Consider the following 22,551-nt stretch of genomic DNA (forward strand, 5'->3'; position numbering starts at 1 on the left):
TTCTATTCACATTTTGTAATTTCTCCTCTTTTAATTTGTGCCGGATCCCAAAGTGTGGAGGCTGCGGTCACATGGGGGGGGGGGGGGGGGGGGGGCTGACTAAAGCTCCAGATGCAGGATCCCCCGACACCATGTCTCCTCACTGGTGTGGATGTGACCTCGGATCCTCCTCCAGCTGCCGAACCCGAGTCAGACGAACCCGGGAGCTGGAAGGTCGATCAATGTTCAGGGAGTGAGACTGAAAGTGAAGCTCTGGATCCAAATCTAAATATGGATCTGGTGAATTTAACTGTGGTTTAATAAGGAGACTGTCGGGCCTCGGCTTTGTTGACATTATATTAATTTCTATTTCTATTTCTTCTGTATTCTTGGTTGGAGCGACTCCCACGTGAATCAATAAAGTTTATTTCTATTTTTATTCTGATGATTCTGAGTTTTTACTCGAGCTGGATTTTTATTTTACTGCTTGAATTGAGACATAAGAAAATAGACTCAAGGCTTTAGAAACAGGATGTAGCTGCATCGTGAGAAACCTCCAGAGATAAGAAACCGTTTGTTTTCATTAAACCTGTTCCGCTCCTCGTTTCACTGGTTTCATATCTGATGCCACCTTCTGACCCAGTAAACCCAGTTATCCCTCTTGTCAACAGTCGGCTCACCGGTTAGAATCTGCTCCCAGCGCTGCCTCGCTCACAAAAACACATCTCTCTGTTTACCAGGCGCCCTGCGGCTCGATGCGAGTGCTCCTCCATGACTTCATTACTCCTGCAGAGGCCCCCAGGGGCCCCCGGGGCCCGGCTCGACCCCCGACGGACTTGTTACCTTCAGCGTTGGAACCTTAGAGAGATCTTATTTGTGCTGGTTTTAATTCGGCCCCATTAGTGAAACTGCAACACAGCGACTGGTCGACTCCAGATGAACGACACACGAGCAGCGAGCAGAAGATAAACACTGTTTTCATTCTGAGGATTTATTCAGTGAAACAGGAGAAAAACTGAAAAGAGAATCCTCTGTTTAAAATACAGTCTGTGCCAGGAATCAAGGTTTCCTCTTCTCCTCTCCTCCTTTGTCTTTTCTACCCCTCCTTTTCCTCCTCCTCTTCTTCTTCTTTCCTTTCTTCTTCTTTCCTTTCTTCCTCTTCTTCTTCTTCTTCTTCTTTGTCTCCTTCTCGTCTTCCTCTCTTCTGTTCTTCTTCTTTGTCTTTTCTATTCCTCTTCTACTTCTTTTCATTTTTCCTTTTCTTCTTTGTCCCCTTATTTGTCTTCATTTTTGTCCTCTCCCCCTCCTTGTCCTTCATCTTCTCCTTCCTCTATTCCTCCTCTTCTTCCTCTCCTCCTCCTCCTCCGCACCCTCTCCTCCACCACCTCCTCCACCTTCTCCCCCTCCTGGTTCGCCTGCAGACGTCCTGCAGAGCTTTACAAGTCTTTCCTTCAGAAAGCCTGTTTGCTGTAAATCATCATAATCACATGAAAAACAGATTAATGAAGGTGTCAGATAATAACACAGGAGAAAGAAAGAAGATTGCTTATATTATATTTGTCATTTTTTTAAATCCTGCCTTCATTTGGCCTCAGATCAGTTTTTTTATATCAGTGCTTTGAAACGTAGAAACGTATTTACTCTGGAATGAATCTATTTGTCACGGCATCGATCTGCAGCATCGAACCTGTGAAGCTAAACGACCGTTTCTCCATGACCACAAAACATTCATCATTCAAACAAACTACGTTGAGCTTTTGAAGTTGAGGGAAACAAATCAGGAAAGCTTCAAAAATAATTATGATCCACATTCTCTCTCTAAAACCCATTATGACTTTGACACGGCAGTAAGTCGTTTATTAAGTCGACCTGATGAGGAGTAAACAACGGCACATTGGAGAATTACTGGGGAAAATAAAAAACCTTATTAACTGAATGAGATTCACAATTACACAAATGCTTGCTGTGGTGGCTGGAGGGGGGGGGGGGGGTTCAGTCAATATGTATTTGGAGACATCAGCCTGAATGTTGAACTCACCCAGAGAACGCTTGATGCACAATGAGCGCTCGTGGGACAGATTTGAACCTCAGCTCTTCTTGGTTCCAGGGGGTTTGTGGGTCGGATGCTGTCGCCTGGTGGATTGTGCGTCCCCTCGGTGTGTAGTGTGTTGACACTGAGTCCTGGCTCACTGAGCAGCAAGTGGACCGAGCTCGATGGGACGCTGGTGTCTTCTGAACGTCCCGTCTCCGTCCCCCTCCAGCTTGTGTTGCTGTTTTTGTTTATTTTGTATCACTGATGTTTTCAGGGTTTTTTCAGACAGTGGTTTCAAATGGTTTTCATCCAAAAAATCATATTTCACAAAATCACCTACAACATGAAGAAGTCAGAAAATATCTTCACCCTTGATCCCTGCATCCTATTGGACGACAAACAGGACGTGAAGCTCATACAGGTCCAATCATGACTGTAGATCATATGGTCAGAATGATGGCTGCCACCTCCTTGGAGACGAGAACCTTATGACACAGGACGGACTGGACACTCTCCAGTTTCCATTAAAAACCAGAATAAGCCTTGAAGACGCTACTGGAGCCCAGTTCCATCTCATTCTGAGGAATCCACAGATCATATATTATCAAACTTATTATTTTAATGTTGATACGAGCAAATTCAGACTTAGATTTATTGATTTATGTTTGTGGAGGGTTCTCTGTGCCTCTGTCTTTACATCTGGGTTTGAGTGTGTCTGTGTGTGTGTGTGTGTGTGCTGGTTGTCGTCTCGTGTAGAAGTGTTGTGCTGAATGTCTTCTGGGCTCCAGGCGCTGACTCTGCGTCGTCCTGCTGCACTGACAGATTTCTGTCGCTCACGTTCATTCGCTGTGACAAATCATCCTGAGCTCCTCGGGCAGATCGACCCAGACCCACAGGAGGAGAAAATACACACGAGGTGCACGGCCTCTGATCTCTCCTGATTAGTCTCTCACACACACACAAACACACACACACACACACACACACTGAGAAACACTTGTTCTTAGTTTGACCCCGGCTGAGTGACATTTGCTGTTTTTACCTCTTGTAGAAATATTTCATCATCCAGCTCCGTCTCCTTTTGACGATCTCATAAATAAAGGAGGCGAATCGTTTCTTCCAGATATATATTTATATATATATGTAAATGAGAACCCATATATATTTAAATATATATAATTCAACTGAGAGAGGAGCTGAAGGGACCAATCAGAAGTTATACGACTGTTTACAGATTCAAACTCTGTCTTTTTTAAAAGGATCAACAGTTTCTGGTGACATCAGATTTTCACCAAATCGCTTCTAGATGTTGAAATAAGAATTAAACTATTAGTTTGAATTCAGGTTCGTAAAGAGACAACAACATCTGAATAGAGAAACGTAGGAAACAGATTCATCAGTTCAGTGTCGAGGGCCAAAACAAACCAAGCGCTGGTTCTGATGTGTTTTCCTTTTCAGTGTCTCAGTCGATTCGGAGACGAACTTTCTCTCCAGTTGATCAGCGTCACTCCGTCCCTCCGGCTCCTCCGTCAGCTGATAGACACGAGGAGATCAAGCTCTTCATCTGCTCCTCATCCTCACCATCCTCCTCCCAGTGCAGCCCGTCTCACTGTGGCCACCAGAGGCAGGACAACAGAGACACATTTAAATACCCAGAACCAGGGGGGACAGACGAGATGTCAAACAGAGTCGTGAGAGGACGACCTGCTGCCTGACTCCTGTGAATGAGGGGTTCGGATCCTTATGGGTCCTGGAGAGTGTTTTCAACGGCTGGTGCAGATTAATGTTTGTTCTTTAAGGATCCCGTGGTTTTGATTTATAGCTCAGAGAACCTGTGTGTAATGATTGATTCTCTACTGGGTTGACTGGTCCTGTTCAATGACTCGTCCCTGGTCTACACCTGACTTTTTACATTTCACCATCACACTAGGTTTTCCGATCAGACATGTCCGCTCAGTGTAAACACAAGTGTAGTTTTCAGTTTGTAGTTTGTTTCTTCTCCTCGGGGGGGGTTCCAGAGAAAAGTCCACACTTCACCCGTTTGGGGGGGGGGGGGGGGCTGACTCTCACAGAGTTTAATTGAACCTCTTCACGTCCTCGGTGGTGTCACTGACCGTCCACTCGTCCAATCAGGAGCCTGGGGTTCAGATCTCAGCTCCAGCTGAAATCTGCAGGAACTAAAGTGGAACAGGGTTTATCTCCACACCTCCTCCCTCCTGTTGTTTACTGTGTGTTACAGACACACACTCTCTCCTCTTTGTGTTCTGCTTCACTCTTATTTTCTATATCTTATATTTACGCGACACGTTCGCTCTGAGCTTTAGAAAACAGCTTCTGTGTCTTTCTGCTTCTTCTTCTTTGGCTTTTCTTTTTTCTCCTTCTCGTAAAAAACACTTTATCTCCAACAGGCAGTCGCTCTCTGCCGCTGTCGGTCCCTCGGCCTCCTTCTCCCTGGACGCACTGATTGTGCTGCTTGTGTAGCGTCATCACATCCCATTTAAACCTGCTTCTTCTTCTCCCCTTTCTTTTGTCATATTTATTGGCTGGCAGCAGGAGGAGGAGGAGGAGGAGGAGGAGGAGGAGGAGGAGGAGGAGGCGGTTTGGGGTTAAAAGAGGGAGAACTATTTCGAGTGAGGTCTCTATGGAAACAGAAGCAGCGGCAGAGGGAGGAAGAGGAAGAGGAAGAGGATGAAGACGAAGCTCGATGGCTTTTAGTTTTCACCGACGCAGTAAAACCAGTCGTTAACTCACCTCTCACCTGTCAGCACACATCATAACTACTGGTTTTATAGAAATCCTCCATAACGGCTGCTTGAACAATGTCTGCCTTCCTCCTCCTGGAACAGTTTCCACCTTTACAACACAACACATCCATCTCTCATCCACAGTGCTCATCCTGTCAGGGGTCGTGGGGTCAACCTCAGCTGCAGGGGCATCAGTTAAAGTCTTTAAACCTAACTGGGATTCAAACCAAGAACCTTCTAGCTGTTTGGCCACAGTGAGGTTGTGTGTTCATCTGCGTTTGTTTGTTGTTGTTCTATTTTCAGTGGAGGAACTCATTAAGGTTTGGTGCAGCTCCACAGTTCTTTTCACTTTCTCTTCCATTGTGAGACTGTCCAGCAGTTCCATGGATTGTTCAGAGAATGATTCACGGATCTTGTTTAAAGAAGTCCAGCTGGTCTAAGGGGCTGATGTGTGAGTGTGTGCAACTTGGTGCAGAGCCCAACAACATCCAGATGTAGTGAAAGTAGAAGTGGTTTCATGTGGTGAAGCTTCGTGAAGGGATTTGATCTCCTGTCACTCTGTTTTGATTCTGTTTCACTAGCTGCAGTCGTGGTTGTTGCTGTCGATATGAAGTTTGTGGTTTTAAAGGTATATTACTTTACTGCCCAGACTGTGGAAACATCTATTTACATGCATTTAAACAGACAAATAAAGTTTTGTGTGTTATCAAGATGTGTATCAGATGTTGTAAATCATGATTAAGATTTTTAAACTGTGCATTTTGTAAAGTGAATCCATGACTTTCCGTCTAGAGTTCTGACTCTTAAGTGTTTTTACTGATTGATTATTTATTGGATCCAAACAATTAGTTTCCACAAAGCAGAATTTTATTTAAGGAAGATTAACAATATGTGTGTGTGTGTGTGTGTGTGTGTGTGTGTGTGTGTTTCTTCAAGTTTAATTTAAGGAACTAATTTAAAGAGAACCTGAGGTCGAGTAGAAAAAAAAATTAGTAAAGCAAAACGACAAAGAAAGAAATTGCCATAAAAACTAATTAGAGTTGTGGCTCCAGAGTGTGTGTTTGTGTGTGTGTGTGTGTGTGTGTATGTGTGTGTGTGCCCTCCCATGGTTATATTAAATCCCCCCCCCCCCCCCCCCTGTCTCTGCCTGTAGCCCTGCTCTACGCCACCATCTTTGGGAACGTGACCACCATCTTCCAGCAGATGTACGCCAACACCAACCGCTACCACGAGATGCTGAACAACGTGCGGGACTTCCTGAAGCTCTACCAGGTTCCCACGGGCCTGAGCGAGCGCGTCATGGACTACATCGTCTCCACCTGGTCCATGTCCAAGGGCATCGACACGGAGAAGGTGAGAGGTCGCCAGGTCACGTGAGACCAGTTGGAGATGCTGGTGAAGCCTCACAACCAGTCACCAGTCTCTCAAACTGGTTTTAGATAATTTACCCTCAGAACTGCTGTGTTGTGAACCTGTGACCCTCATAGACTGCAGCAGAGATAGAACATGTGTATGATATTATATCATATCACTCAAAACCGATCAGTGGGACTTGGATTTGCATTTAATTGTGACCCCCCCCCCCTCTTGTCTCTTCTCCAGGTCTTGTCCATTTGTCCCAAGGACATGCGAGCCGACATCTGTGTCCATCTCAACAGGAAGGTGAATAAACTCCTGTTACACTTCATCTGTTGTTAAAAAATAGATTATATTAGTAACAATAAATATGTATATATATATATATATATATATATATATATATATGTAGAAAAATAAAGCTAAATTAACTTGGGGCAAGAAAACAGATAAACATCAAAGTCACGTGTAACATTTAAAATAGAACCTTAACGAGTCCTATTATCTTTTAAGTGAGTTTGATGATTAAAAGTAATAAACTAACGATAGAAAATGGAAGAAAAAGGTTTGTGAGGTTCTTTCTGTGTTTATTGTTCAGCTTTAATTGTATTGCACTGATGGAGGAAATAACTAAAAGTAAAAGCAGCAATATTACCGTCTATAAGTACTTTATTACGAGTAGAAGTATACGCATCCCAATATATATTCTGATATAGTGAAAAATCCTGTTAATTGAAACCGTCGTGATCGTGTCCATCCGACAAAGAGAGAGACACAGAGAGTTCAGCCTCCTCCTCTCTAACGTCTGACGTGGAGGAAACAGCCGAACTCCAGAGTCTCAACCATCCTCCTTCTTCTTCAGGTGTTCAACGAACATCCAGCGTTCCGATTGGCCAGCGACGGCTGCCTGCGCTCGCTGGCCGTGGAGTTCCAGACCATCCACTGCGCCCCCGGAGACCTGATCTTCCACGCCGGGGAGAGCGTGGACACGCTGTGCTTCGTGGTGTCCGGGTCGCTGGAGGTCATCCAGGACGACGAGGTCATCGCCATCTTAGGTACGAGTTCATGTCCTTCATCAGACGTGAGAATGAAACTCCTAAAACACAACTTTGGGTTTGAATGACACTCAGACGTGGATTCAAAGCTTTTTTAAAGACGTTTGAAGACGTCCTGGTTTTTATGATGATGTTTCTTTCCGACCATTTATGAACAAAAACCAACTGCAGCCGTATTGTGGATTTAATGCGGAGGAAGACTTTCACCAGCTTTCCAACACAGAGGGCTCTTTACCATTGATCTGAGAAACAGCACATGAGTCCAACTCAACTTGTGTTAGTTTCAAAGTGAGTAAAAATGGTTGATACGTCAGGCACACGGCTAGAAAGGGTTTTCTGGTCCCGGCAATAAACTGAGATCCATCTCCTCGTGTCTCTAAACTCCAGGTGAGTTACAGTGTTGTGGATTCACCAGGTGGAGAGAACTCTTCTCTGCAGAGGAAACGGTGTTGTGTATCACTTTGAGCACAGTGTGTACGTGTGTGTGTGTGTTTGTGTGTAACAACAGGAGTGTGCAAGCGTTGTTCTTCCACCTCTGGAGCATCTTATCTCTTTCTTGATAATTCAGCCTTAAACAGTGAAACTCTGCACCACTGACTTCACATTCCCTTTCCACTGCCTCAGCACAGCAGCGGACCAGTCCTCGCTTTCAAACCAGCCCCCCCCCTGGGTTCAGACACAGCCTTAAGAACAGGTGACAGTGAAGAAGAGGAGAAAAGACATTGTTTTCATCTTTATAAAAACCAGCAGTCAGTGGGTTTCAGGGAGAAATCATATGGAACTCTCCTGTGAGCACAGAGCTGCAGTTCTAATATTCTAATGCTTGAGTTTTGAAGACATAATTATTCCACAGAGAACCGAGGGGACGTGTGAACTTGAACACCGAGTCACACGAGGACAGTGTTACGTCGTGTCTGACTTTCAGGCATCGAACACACACCGTCCTCGTGGGTCGCCCTCTGCAGCCTCGTCCTTAACGTGCACGAGGAGGAGAAGACGCTCACGGGGATGATTTGTGAGAAGCAGCTTTTTATTGAGACGAGCACAGAGAGAAGCGTCTTCATCAGGCCCCTGAAGAGCGCTTACACAGAGAGAGATGATCATGTGAAACGGGGGGGGGGGGGGGCGCCAATGGGAGTCGTTAAGATTTAGACAAACACACACGAGTCATTACAGACCGACAACAAAGTAAGTCGACCTGACAACCACTGATTTTATGACGACGTGAATACTTTGAAAACTGGTTTTAACGGTTTTGTTAACATCGTCTGTAAAGTTGTGAGATTGTGTTAAAAACATGTTTGACTCGACAACAGAGTCGTGCAGAGAGAGAATCATCAAGAACTTTTTCTACATCATCTCCTCATCACAACACAAACTCCATGTATAAAAACTATTTCCACCTCCTGGTTTCCTCGATCGAGAAGAGAAACCGTTTCCTGCAGAATGTTAGCAACTTGTATATCTATATTTATACATTTCAGTAAATCCATGTTCAGGAAATGAGCTGGAAACCTCCAATGATGCATATTTTTAATAATCAAATACCAGTCAGCTTCTTCTCTATCTGTAAATGGAATCTGTGTAGACTCCATGTTGCAGCCGTGAGGGCGATGTGGTCTCAGGACGGAGATGGTGATCCGTGATGTCACAGATCCACTGCAGCAGAAACCGAGGAGGAGCTGCTGCAGCAGTTAAAATAAGAAACCAGGAGGCAGCAGAGGAAAAAGACATTAAAGAGATGAAACTCAACAGAAATAACAGAGGGGGTTTTGAGCAAGAGGAGAAAAGGGAAGACATGTTGTTTAGAAGTGACAGGAAGCTGAGAAGTGGAAGAGACAGTGTGTGGGGGGGGGGGGGGAGACGAAGCTTCTTCTTCTTTAACCTCATTAGTCGCCGAGGCTTAGAACAGTCTTCATCAAACTGCTTCATCTCATCCAGGACTCTAATCAGCAGCTTCTGTGGCCGTGGAGAGACGGACAGGATTCTTATCACCCAGTAGAATATTGTTCCAACACGTCTGCACTCGGTTCCCTCTTGTTTCTGCAGTTTCCTCGAGGCAGCTCCTCTTCAGCTCGACATGAGAGAACTTCCTCCTTCCCTCGACTTGCTCTCAGCACTTTAACCTGAATGAATATTAACCTCAGCTAACGGGCGTTTGGATATTTGTCCTTTTTCTTCTGCATTTGAGCCAAATGACGTTTAAGTCTAAAAACTCACAGGTTCATGTGTGTTCATGTAACACGTTTGAGAGACCGTGACTTTAAAAATTCACATTTTCCCTTTAAACCTGCAGTTAACACCTGCTACACACTCGTACATGTTTGGTAATATTTCCATCTCAACACACACGTGCACAGTTTGCAGCAGCTGAGCACTGTGGGGAATGGACAGATCAGGGGAGGAGGACAAGAGGATTAGAGCGCATGAGAGATTTTTGGGGATTCTTACCTGCTCCAGTGATCTTCTTCTGTTTTCAGCTCCCAGCAGGAGAGGCTGGGAACAGGCACAAGAGAACAGATACTGTGGGAGAAGGAGAGGAGGAACATGAGAGGCAGGAGGAAGAGAAGAGGGTTGATGTAGAAATGAGACGAAGGAGAGTCAAAGAGACGGATGAATGGAAATTGGAGCAGATGGAGGCAGAAGAAAAGGTGAGGAAGCTGATGGCTGAGCAGAGATGGAAGAGAGGAACGTGGACAGAGAGAGGTAATGTGCAAGAGAAGGAGATGAGGAAAGGATGAAGGAAGGAAGGATGAAGAGGAAGGAGCAGTTTAATTGGAAAACAAGGGGGGGTGGAAAGGTTAGGATAGGAAGCGATAGAGAGAATTTTCTGAAGATTAAAAAGATTGAGAAAATGAGGCAAAGTGAGAAGAGGACGGCGGGAAAGAGATGAAGAGGAGGAGGAGGAGGAGGAGGAGGAGGAGGAAGGGGGTTAGTGTTGGTTTTTAAAGCCTCTGATTTCCCAGGGCTGAGCAGTGAGGCGGCCTCCGGAGGCTCCTACAGGCTGCTCTCATTAGTGTCCACTGGCATCAGGTGCACAAACACACACTGACACACACTGACACACACTGACACACACTGACACACACTTATACACACTGACACACACTGACACACACTGATACACACTGACAACACACACTCGAGCAACAAAGGTGCAGATATGAATATCAGTGTGTTTGTTTGTTATGACTCTTCACTTTCAGGTGACGGGCTGTGAAATGAGTTTTCTCTCGGGTATCACACACTTTGACATCTCACATATACAAGCATGGACGAGCAAAAACACACACACACACACACACACACGCACACACAAGAACGTAAACACAACACTTGTCCCACAGTAACAAGGCAATACTGTGGCGGTAATTACTCGTAACTAATAACGCTCTAATTTCCCATCGTCCACGTAATGTTTTAACCATCCGAGGTCGACTCACCACAGGCCATGGGATTGTGATAGAGGGATGTCATGTGTGCGTTTTACGAAATTTGTGTTTTATTCGAAATTTCAAGGAGAAATGTTACACTACCCACAATCCTCAGGTGTCGTGGCGATGTCTCTGATTGGTGGAGCTCGTTGTTAAAGTGGAAATGTTTCCAGAACCATCACGTTGGCATCATGTTGTGTGTTTTCTTTTAAGAGATGATAAAAGGTTCCAAAGGAGAAAATAACAAATATACAAACAGTTTATTGTTATCATTTATTATCATTATAGGCAGATCTGCTCCTCTCTTATTATCTGGACCTTCAGGAGCGAGAGAGCAGCTGAATAAACAGACTTTGGTCGTGGTGATATATTGATGGTTTCTCCTCTGCTCTCGGTCCGAGGAAGATTCCCTCGCCCTCGTTCTTTGTTTCGCCGAAGCGATGAGCTGATTAATTTCTAGATCCATTATTCATGCTCGGTTATGAGAAGGGGGTTTAAGTCTGGCCTTCAATCCACACAGCAATATGGCGAGGCCCAGTGAGCCACACGTCAGCAGGGAGCAGAGGATTAGAGGAGGAATCTATTAACTCACCAACATCCCGGTAAGACTCAAAAAACAATCCAAAGGAAAAGGTAAATTAAGAGTTGTTCTGTTTGGAGTAAATTTATGGTTTTGGTCTAGTTTCTCCTCAGAAGAGCAACTGGTGCTCAGTAATATGACACATTGAAGTACGATTTAAAACACAAGCTCAGATGAATAAACAGAAATGCATTTTAGTTTATTTATTTTTCAGCATTCTACACAATCTCAAGTCAAGTAAAAACCTTTTAAAAAAGTTTCCTCCACACTTGTTTACTTCCTCTTCAACCTGTTGTCCTCTTCTTCATAATTCAAGTTCAACTGACGTTAATTGATCATAAACGCTCATTCTTCACATTCATAAAGAACCGAGCTGCAAACATTTGCAAATTTATCTAAAATAAATGAAATCATTAAAACAATTCCTCCTCCTTCCTGATATCAGTGCTGTCCGTGTGTTGAGGGGACCAGACACAGTCGAACGTGGTGATCAATACATTCATTATCTTAATTAATGGCCTCATTAGCATAAGTGGTGGTGATTAATATACTGATCGTTTTGGGGCATTTCAGCAAATCCCCCGAGAACAGAACGAGCCTAATTAAACCTCTTTATTGTTTTTCGTTTTTTTCCTGCAGTTAACAAACCGAGAAAAACTCATCAATCATCTCGAGAAATGGAAATAAATAAAGAAAGGTTTTCCCTGGTGAAGCTCTGACGTGGACGTTGGTCTGAAGCCTCAGAGTAGAAGCAGATTTATAAGAAATGCTTCACATGTCAATATAAGTTTCTGTTTTATGATCCGGAGCCTGAATGCTGCTGGATGTCAGTGTCAGCAGCTGTTTAACTGTCTGCAGCCACTCAGGCCTGCAGGATACTGGCCTGAGAGGTCAGAGCAGCCTCAGCAGCTGGAAGCCTCAGCAGCTGGACCCACGTCCTGCTGGACAGATAAAGAAGAGCGAGGACAGACTCCGGCCCACGGGCAATTTATTTTTCTGCTGATGGCAGATACAAGATTCAGGAGCATTCAAAAAAGATGTCAGGATGTTTACTGTGAGTTGATCGAGACGAGAAGATGTCACTGACACGTGTTGTCGTCAGCAAAAAGGTTTTTTCACACAAGTGACGCTTCCACGACCCATGAGCAAAGATTCATGACACAAAACTGCAGCATTGACGACAAACAGCAACAATCCAGAGTCAAAAACATTCACAATTTTCTAATGATGTCCTCATGATGTTATTTATACTGTAAATTCCGTTAATCTTTGTTTGCTAAATTCAATTTATTCTCAGATTTGATTGAGAACCGGTTTGAACACCTGGAGGCTGTGCTCCTGGATTCTCTCTGTTCCACCGGCTTGATCTCGATCTGCTGGACGAAGGCGTCAAACCAAAACAAGCTCCTGAACAGAATTAAACACATAACACAACGTGCTGTGTTCTGAGAGGACGTCTCACAGCTACACCCCCCCCCCCCCCCCCACACACCCCTGAGGAGTCAGGCAGAACCATGTGGGCGGTAGCTTCAGGTGAAACATGGCGATAGAGGTCATGACACCAACGTTTCCACCTCTACCCACTTAATCCAAACAGTCCTCGCTGTGATGTTTAACACCGCAGTGTCACTGTTGGTGCACCCCCCCCCCCCCCCATCGCCACCTCCGCCTGCACACAGCCGTGTGACCGAGTCCAGCATCCGTCCTAATTGGCGAGAAGCTGCAGGTCTCCAGGGAGCTCATTCCAGACGAGTCCTGCTGCCTGAGGCGCTGCTGGGTGTTCGGAGTGGAAGGCCCCCCCCCCCGGGCTCGGAGGAGGGAAGGAGGCAGAGATCTGAGCCAGTGGCTCGCACGCTGGAGCGCTGTACGTCTGTTGTGACGGCTCGTGGACAGTGTGGCTCGACAGGTCCTCTCTCAGTCAGCTGGTCTGAGGCCTGATTAGCCCGGATCGACTTTTGAGTGAATCTCTTCAGGGAAAATAATGTAGAAGCATCATTTACTACTTGTACAAAATGTTCTGAACATGTAGAATTCGATCAAGTTTTTCAGACAGTGTCCGTCTAGCGTCTCTTTCTGCTTTGATAACATATGAAACGTTTGTTCCTGTTTATTAATCTGATTCCTAAAACAACAAATCTATTGTTATCAGAAGAAAACGCTGACGTGGCCGAGGAGGCGAAGTGAAAACACGCGTCGGTGATTAGCTTGAGGATTTTATTCTGGCACTTGATGAGTCGAGTGTCCAGGTGGCTGCGTCTGGGCTGAAGCCAGCAGAGAAAAGCTTGAGAGGGTCAGTGCTGCCAGCGCCACAGCTTTGTTTATTCATCTCCTCGTAAGAAAACCACAACTTCTCTATGTAGAAATAATTCAAAAAATATTTAATTTAAATCATATTTTTCTTTAAAAGCAACGAACTGTGTCGATATCATCAGCAGCAAAATCCACCTTCGTTGAGCCGAGAGAGAAAAAGACCAAAAACATTTATAACAAGCAGAAAACCCAAAGAAAACCTGAGAACCTGAGACGAGTCACAGCTCAGAGCTGGATCCACAGAGACTCTACGGTTTGAAATGTGGAGAAGGTTCAGGAGAAAAGGTTTTTCATGTTCTGATCTGTCGGACGGCTCCTGATCCACTCGCATGTTAATCTCTTAATTCAGTTCATTCTTGTATAACATTGCACAGCCTGACTTTTTGGTTCCCAGTCAAACCATCACTCACTTTAGATTTTCCTCTTCTCAAGCACAAGTTATCTGTGAGTCCCATTGATCTGAAGCTGCACCTGTCAAATGTCTCCTGATATTTGATTCTCTAACATTAAACTGATTTATTTTGCTCGTCCAATATCGACATGTATCTTTTAACTTTACGAGTCTCGGGTCATCGTGTCTCTTGTTCTGTTGCTCTCTGATCGTCCTCGTCTTGTCCCCCCCGTCCTCGCAGGTAAAGGTGACGTGTTCGGGGACGTCTTCTGGAAGGAGACGACCCTGGCACACGCGTGTGCTAACGTCCGAGCGCTGACCTACTGCGACCTCCACGTCATCAAGAGGGAGGCGCTGCTCAAGGTGCTGGAGTTCTACACGGCCTTCGCCAACTCCTTCTCCCGCAACCTCTTCCTCACCTGCAACCTGCGCAAGAGGGTAAGTCTCCAGCTTCACTCCAACACGTCTGGATCTCATTCAGTCCGAGGAGACATGTCCTGCTTCATCATGCCGTGTCCCGTCTGCTAACACGGATGAGACAGGGTTCATGAGCTTTATCGCAGCCGGCCAGCAGGGGGCGAGCAGGAGGATCTGGCTTTTGGAGCTCTGTCAGGTGGTCAAACTTCACTTTACGCCCTCGGCCTTCCACCTTTGATATTTGACGACTCGTCCAGGAGCGTCTTCATGTTCCTCTCCGGCTCTGAGACGCTCCGGCTGTCAGTCACAACCAGCAGAGCTTTATCACAGACGCCTGAGAGTCCAGAGGGAAATCTAAGACCAGGGTGTGAAGGGTTGATCTGGGCAATGAGAAGGGAGATTCTTTTCATTTTCATTTCCCTCCCTTTATTAAAAGTCGGTTTATTCAGAGTCGGATGAGACTCATCCTCCAATTCTCTCTCTCCTTCCCTCTCTCGTCCTTTCTTCTGCTTTTCTCCCCCAACACGTCTGTGGCTGTTTCCTCTTCCTGACAGTGTCTCATTTTTATTCGTCCTCATATTCTCACAGCTAAACAGGTCTTCTTCTCAAAGTGATGAATTATCCAGGTGATCCAGGTGGCCTCATTATGTCCTGGTTCCTCTCGACTGGCAGGAAGTGTCCTGACGCTCAGCAGCAGTTTACTGACGCTGTGTTTGTTTGTGTGCAAGTTTTAAACCTATTGTTTATGGATTATGATTTATTGATGAGCCTCTGCGTGTGATTGAACACCCCCCCGCTGTGCCCATTGGCCACATCAGTCTGCGAAGGTAGATGTTCTTTACTTTAAGTTCCAGCATCGTAAGAAGTTGTTCACAGTGTGTGTGTGCGTGTGTGTGTGTGTGTGTGTGTGTGTGTGTGTGTGTGTGTGTGTGTGTAATGGTTTGACCTGGTTTGAAAAGTTGTCTCAAAGTTTATTGTGACTGGGATGTTAGAGCTGAGTTAATGACTATTATCATCTGTGAGTCTGATCTGAGACAAATGCTGCATCTCAAATAACAACTGTGTCATGTGACATGGAAGTTATACTCCTATTTAATAATAATAAAAGTAATAATAAACTTTTCAGAACAAGGTCACTAGGTGCTTTTCAAAAATAGAAAATTGAAGACAAACAATAGGAATTAGTCAAAAGACGGAAGCGATACTGAAACAATTAAAAGCAATTTGAACATCACACAGTATTCAAGCATAGATACAAAAATCTAAATATCACATTTAAGAAAAATAAACATTATAAAATTATTAAAATAGTTGTAAAGGTCAGAATTGGGTATAGAAGATATGTGTGGTCCACTGTTGAAGAGGAGACGTTTCCATGCATGTAGCTGTAGTTATAAATGTGAACGCAACAATTAAAGTTTGAGAGTAAATGGATTCAATGAAAGCGTCTCAGTTAAACTGTCTCAACTTCTCCCTGTAATCATCATCAAACTTCATAGTTCTTGTTTATTATCACAGGTAATTTCCTGCAAATAGAAAAGAGGCAATTAAAAAAAGAGAAACTGTAGAAAATCAGTGGTTTGGTTTCTGTTTAGATTTCACAGGCGGGGGTGGGGGGGGGGGGCAGTCAGGCCTCTGAACCTCAAACTTCAGGTTCAGTTGAACTGTTTTTCTGGAAGAGAATAAATCTCCATCAGACGAGAGACAGGATGCTCATTCCATTGTGTCCCCGGTGTGTAATTTAGGATGATTACACAGCAGCAGCTCCCGTTTAAATCTGCTCAGCGAAGTTTTTAAAACAAGTTAAAAAAGTAAAACTACCATTACGATGAGAGGACGCCTCCTGTTTCAAAACACTCTTCATCAGGACTCTTCATCGCCAGCTGCTTCATCCCAGCGTGTCCTGATCCAGGAACAGTTCTTTAAACAAACAGAACCCGAGGAGCTCTGAGAGGAGTCGCCCTGTCAATCATCTGATAATGGCCGACGTGCAATCTGCCTCGCTCAGCACTTCCCTCTCTCTCTTTCCCTCTCTGATCCCAATCTGACTCTAATTCTCTCGTTTCATTCCTTCCTGACTTTCTCCGTTTTCCTTCCCTGACGCCCGAGGATTCCTGATGGTTGGTCTCTGTTCACACGGCGAGTTGTCCGGTGCTCCTCAGGCCGAAGCAGTGGTTTTAAAAAGAATCCATTACGTCCTCTCCGTCCTGTCGAGTGCCTCTTCTCCTTCGTGTCAGAGAACCCTAACCCTAACCCTAACCCTAACCCTCAGAGAACCAGAACATACACTAACCGGCAGACCTGCAATAAATCAGGTTAATGTTCGGTGTGAAGCCGTTTTCGAGACGTGTCGATTTAGCCGTTACAGAAGAGGTGGTTTGTGTTGCTGTGGAATCGCTCTGTGTGTTTCTGTGGTTCTGAGGAGAAGAGGCTAAATAACAGGAGCAGCTCAGCATCGGTCTGCAGGGAGCAGTTCACTGGGACGCCCAGAGGAGGCTTCAGGTTTCCAGCCTCCTCGTTGTGAGACCGACCTCGTCTCCTCCGTGTTAGCAGACGAGTCACAGCCCTACTTCACACCTGTTAGCTCCTGTTGTGGGTCCTGGTCTCTTCACTGCTGCAGAGTTGTGTCAGTGCCATTTTCTCCACGTTTGTGTTGTGTTTTAAAAACTGCAGAGTTTCATAGGTCATCCGAGATCAACAAAAGATGAACACGTTCCCCAGAAAAGAATAAATCTACCCTCCAGAGCACTTTGTATTATTTCTGTTTGCATTGTACATTTAATGCCGGCTCAGCTTTTCTCTTGAGTTGAGAGCTGGACACGGAAACACAGTTTAAATTATGCACATGCTGATGAGACTCTCTTCTCCTTCAAACATCCTCAGCGTGGGGGGGGGGGGGGGGGGGGGGGCAACCCTTGCTCCTCTCTCGTTCTCTTTCGATTCATAAAGCGTGAAGACGGTTGTTTATGTCGATCTCACTGGTCCAGTCTAGACTCTCAGACAGAGGCTCAGTGCTTCTGAGTGATTTACAGCCACGTCAGCTGTTTTATCCTCACAGGACACGTGAGGATGCAAAGAGGAACAAAAACCCAGATGATACAGATCTGTGATCTTCATTGGTCCTTCATGACTTGACTGTAGTTGAACTAAAACCCTAAACTGTGCCGTTAACCTGATCCTCTGAATCATTTATCCAATGCATTACCACAATGATCCCAATAGCCCACAGAATAATAATTATAATAACCATTAATCATCAGGAATAAATATTAATTATCAGTCGTTATTCTCAGACAAGGTCAATTTTTATCTCACTGCTTTTTTCCCATTTGTCGTCCCAGTCTATGTCGATTTGAATGTTTTTATATATTATAATATGAAATTGAATTAATATAATAACATGGTATACTTCCATAATAAAACAAACACTCTCCATCTGTCATTTACCCGTTCATCTTTCTTCCACGAAACAAACCAGTAAAACTTTGTACACCAGTGAGAAAAACGTGTTTAGTTCTGAAGAGCGTCTGAGGAACCTGATGAATCTCAAACTGCTTCTTTGACACGATATTTATCAAACAAACCGCTCTGTGAAGTTTCTCTCCTCAAACTTACACACAGAGTCGACTTCTATGAAATATAACTTATCAGGCTCCACATCACTCAGACCCGGGCCACGAGTTAGAGAGCGAGCAGGTGACTGGAGCTGAGACGCTTCTGAACCAGGGACACCTGACCAGAGGACCTCGTTGTCCTCGTGTGAATCTGAGGATGAATTCATTTCTCTGAATGTTGTGTAACTGATGGATGAAGCATCATTTGTGGGTTCAGCTGTGTTTGGATTCGCTGGAGAACAAGTCGTAAACTAGAGGTGGGACTTTGGACGTGAAGAAGAATCTCCCTCTCTGTGGAGTGGCTTGTTTTTGTGCTCGTTAGCTTCAAGTGGGTGGAGACAGAGTGAGAGAACCTTCAGTCCTCCGCCTTCACCCTCAGGAGCTTCACCTCGGTGTCTGGGACAGATTTAGTGGTTTAGATGTCGACAGAATGAAGAGAAGCAGCAGCAGGAAGAGTTTCACAGTCGCACAACCACAGTGACCAGAGCTCTTATTATGTAAGTGCTGCTAACGTGGTCCGTTATTTAACCACTTCCCCCCCCCCCCCCCCCCCGGCTGCTGAACGCCTCCCCACCCGTCTAACAGAGATTTATCACCTGGGGGAGAAAGTGCAGATTTACTGTTTTATCCCCGAGTTCCAACTCTGGTTTCTTGCTAAAGACGATTCATCGCAGGACAAATCATTTCCTTGGTCAAGTGATAGACAACAGCATTTAAACAGGAAGCTGCAAATACATGGAAGAGGAAACGCACTGTAATGATGACTGTGCATTTCAGTGTTGGATCCAATAAACTACCTGAAACGCCACAGATTCAGACGTTCTCTAGTAGCAGTGAATCAACCTGCTGCTCCGTGTGATCCCAACAACGAGCCACGGAGAACAAACCACTCTGCAGCTCCACGGAGGTTTAGTTTTATTGTGCATTTAGTTTATGCTTTGACTTCAGCAGTGTTGATTCCAGTCGTGAGGAAGCTTCAGCAACAAACTCAGATGAACGCACCAAACAAGAGTGAAGCATTAAGAGACAGATGTTTCTCTTAGGAGCTGGTGGAGACCAAAATCAGAGCTAAAACAAACTCAACCATGACTGAAGGCTAATATGTTTCCTACTCATTTAACAGTTTTTATCACTTATCTGAGCTGTGAATTTAAGTGATAGATGATTTGATAATTATCCGAAGTTGTTCACATTATAGTTTGTGATATAAAGTAAATAAGCAGTTGTGTGGAGACTGAAATCCGAACGCACACGTTCCCAAATGGATCTGAATCCACAGCAGGAGGAACTTCAGTTGACTCGCAGTGTTTCAGAAACCTTCATGAACGAGTATACAGGAGTTGTGTTGGTCTGTTGTTGTGTTGTCATGTTGTTGCTGTAGTGGGTTTCAGGACAGCTTGTGTGCCGGGAGGGAAAGACTTCAGGGCTACAGCCTGCAGACGAGAGGCTTTCACCAGCTCTGCACTGGATTATTCATGTGACCGACACTGAGGCAGGGTGTGTGTGCCACTTAATGAAACGTGTGGACAGAGACTGTTCGGGCAGTTTCTTTTAAAACCAGGCAGACGGGAGGAAAAGGACATTTTTCAAATGTGGTCAGAGTAACTTAAGAGTAACTAAGTACATTTACTCCCCCCCTGTACTTGAATACACTAGACAGGCTCTGATGTCCGACTCATCAGAATCAGACTGTCTGTAATGTGAGACGTTGCGTAGCTGTGCCATCGTTAATAAAGTTTTTACCGTCCACGCAGACACTCACTGTACATCATGGAGAAAATGGATTTGAATGTCGCAGCCCAGTTAAACCTCCTCCGGCTCAGTGACTGTGTGTCACACCAGGTCTGGGAATCATCTTTATTATTGTGGTTATCATTTGTTTGTTTGTTGGCATCTGGAATAAAAAACAACGAGGAGACAAACTCATCTTAAAGTCATCGGATTGGCAGACGTGTGGTATTCAAAGAACAACAACAAACATCTACATCATGTTCTGAAAACACACACACACACACACACACACACACACACACACACACACAGCTCCACTTCTTCTACCTGTCTCATTACCCTCCCCTCAGCAGGATGTACTCTCACTCACTCTCTCTCTCAGAGGATGCAGACGTACAGTAGAGTGTTGACTTTACATTTTTAAATCTCAGAAAACAACATTTCTGTTTCTATTGTCTCTATTTCTGTATCTATTACACTAAGCCCTGTGCTAACTGCATTCTGGGACATCCTTCATTGACCCAGGGCCTGAGGGACTTGTCCTCCGTGGACATGGTGTAAAACGGGCTGCAGCCGGGTTTGGCAGCCGGGCTTCGCTCCGACATTTCTCCGGGCTCTAAAAATAGAAATGCAGAATGTAACCTGCAGCGAACTGGCTCCTGGTGAAAGACGGCTGAACAGACGCTTCGGGCCGAATCCTTGGGAACAGGACAGGAAGTCCACAGGCGGCGACACACAACTACACACACTTCTCACACGACCACAGTGATGAGTGGTTGTTGCTGTGTGACGTCTCCAGATGTCAAATATTGTGTTTGATTTACTAAACAACATTATTTCAACACAACAAGAGCAGGGGAGCAAATGAAGTGACATATTTAACAGAGTCATAAATCATTTATGAAGGAGAGAGATGTTTATATATATGAAACTTACAATGATGAATTATTTTAAGTGTTAATTTGATATTTAAACAGTTATTTTTAAATCCTTTCCAGCTTCAAAGAGAGATAACAGATAAGACTCAATTTACACTTGCATGACAATATGTTTTTGACTGTATTTAGATATGATTTAATCTTGATTCATCTTACACCTGATGTTCATATGTGTCTCAATTCAGTGCTTCCTTGTCTCTGTGGCCGTGTCCCACGTTTATACTTTGTCATCAAAATTCTGAGTCTGATTTGATTGTGCAGTAAATTCTCTCTGGAGAAATCACAAAGTTCTTTGTATTTTATTAATCTATACATTTTTTTATTCACTTTTGAATTTCTCTGCCCTGAGAAGAACAGAGAGCTGAAAGAAAACGGATGAAAACAGGAGTGAGACTCTGGAGGAGTTTAGATGAGATGAATTCAGATTCTAGAGGCGGAGGAACTGAAGACAGGAAGATCTCAGCAGCTCTAACTGGGACAAAGTGGGTTTGTCAGACTCTGAGGTTCTCAACAATCTGTTTTATATTTTTAATCAGCAAATCAATCTAAAATGTGTGATAACAAGGAAACTTGTTTTGAACTCTTTGTTGCTCGTCAAAGTAAATTATAGAAAACATTATCTCTCCGTCAGTTCACTGTGGCTCTCTTCCCTCACACCAGAGCTGTCATCCTCTTTCTCCTCCTCTTCCATTAAAAGTGAGGCGATAAAAACCTGTGGAAGTGGAAGAAACAATCTCATCGAGTTATTTATGGTTCATATCGGAGACTTTTTCACTCCCTGGTCGATTGACCAGCAGCTTTTCCTTGATGATCTTTTTTTTGGCTGCCACGTCCTGCTGCATGCTCCTGAAACGAGCTGTGTGTAGAGAGCTGAGTCTCACCTCTTCAAATTAAAGCTTCTTCTAGTGTCTGAACACCAGAAAACTCCAGTGATGCCATATTTTCAAACCACAAAGTTAATTTGTATAAATAAACAAGAGCTGATTCAAGCTGGATGAGGTGAAGCTGCAGTACAAGCTCACTGTACCTCTGCATGAATGTGAGCGTTTAATAAATGTATGTGACTCTAGAGCAGCGTCTTTGTGTGACTGTGTGTATGGATCCATTAATTGTCTGTGTGTGTGTGTGTGTGTGTGTGTGTGTGTGTGTTTGAGCGAGGTTGGTGTCGACCACAGGGAGTCGGCAGGAGCATCAGGGAGGAGGCGCAGCAGAGAGGAGAGCAAGTCATCCATGCTCACAGTCTCACCCCCCCCCCCCCCCCCCCCCCCGTCTGGTAAATAATGAATAGCTGAAGTAAAGAGAGAGAATGAAAATGGCTTGTTCCCTCAGAGTCAGAGGAAGACGAGGGTCTCATCTTCATCTGAGCAGAGTCAGAGGAAGACGAGGGTCTCATCTTCATCTGAGCAGAGTCAGAGGAAGACGAGGGTCTCATCTTCATCTGAGCAGAGTCAGAGGAAGACGAGGGTCTCATCTTCCACTGAGCAGAGTCAGAGGAAGACGAGGGTCTCATCTTCCTCTGAGCAGAGTCAGAGGAAGACGAGGGTCTCATCTTCCTCTGAGCAGAGTCAGAGGAAGACGAGGGTCTCATCTCAGGAAATGAAACTAACAGGCTCTTAACAGGAGTGGACACACTGAAGTCCACATGTTGGTCTGTACGCAGCGTTTTTCTGAGGCTGCATCAGTAAAGGGCCGCCTGTGTGTGTCTGTGTGTGTCTCTGTGTGTGTGTTTGTGTGTGTGTGTGTGTCTTCGTGCATTCCCTCTCGCTTCATGTGCCAAAACAATTAGTTGATGAGGAGATTGGTCGATCGGTCGTGCAGAAGTGCAGCGAGTCAGATTTGATGAATCGGTTCTTTCTCCCGTCTCCTTCTTGGCTCCTTCTTATTTTTTAATATTTCACGGTTGCAGCAGCAGTTTGTCAATAATATCGTGGATATTATACATCGTGATATTCTGTAGCGAATTAATGATT

General features: G+C 44.7%; 1 protein-coding gene across 6 annotated transcripts in view; it reads left to right on the plus strand.

Annotated features, from left to right (window-relative positions):
- Positions 1 to 22,551, plus strand: part of kcnh5b (potassium voltage-gated channel, subfamily H (eag-related), member 5b) — a 68,498-nt gene that overhangs the window by 36,378 nt on the left and 9,569 nt on the right. For all 6 annotated transcript variants that reach the window (XM_062396695.1, XM_062396696.1, XM_062396697.1 and 3 more), the window contains 4 exons: positions 5,909 to 6,108; positions 6,358 to 6,417; positions 6,974 to 7,166; positions 14,123 to 14,319. In XM_062396695.1, the coding sequence (XP_062252679.1) occupies positions 5,909 to 6,108; positions 6,358 to 6,417; positions 6,974 to 7,166; positions 14,123 to 14,319 (650 nt within the window). The remainder of the gene's footprint in view (positions 1 to 5,908; positions 6,109 to 6,357; positions 6,418 to 6,973; positions 7,167 to 14,122; positions 14,320 to 22,551) is intronic.

This window comes from Platichthys flesus, chromosome 10 (assembly GCF_949316205.1).
Source record: "Platichthys flesus chromosome 10, fPlaFle2.1, whole genome shotgun sequence".
Lineage (NCBI taxonomy): Eukaryota > Metazoa > Chordata > Actinopteri > Pleuronectiformes > Pleuronectidae > Platichthys > Platichthys flesus.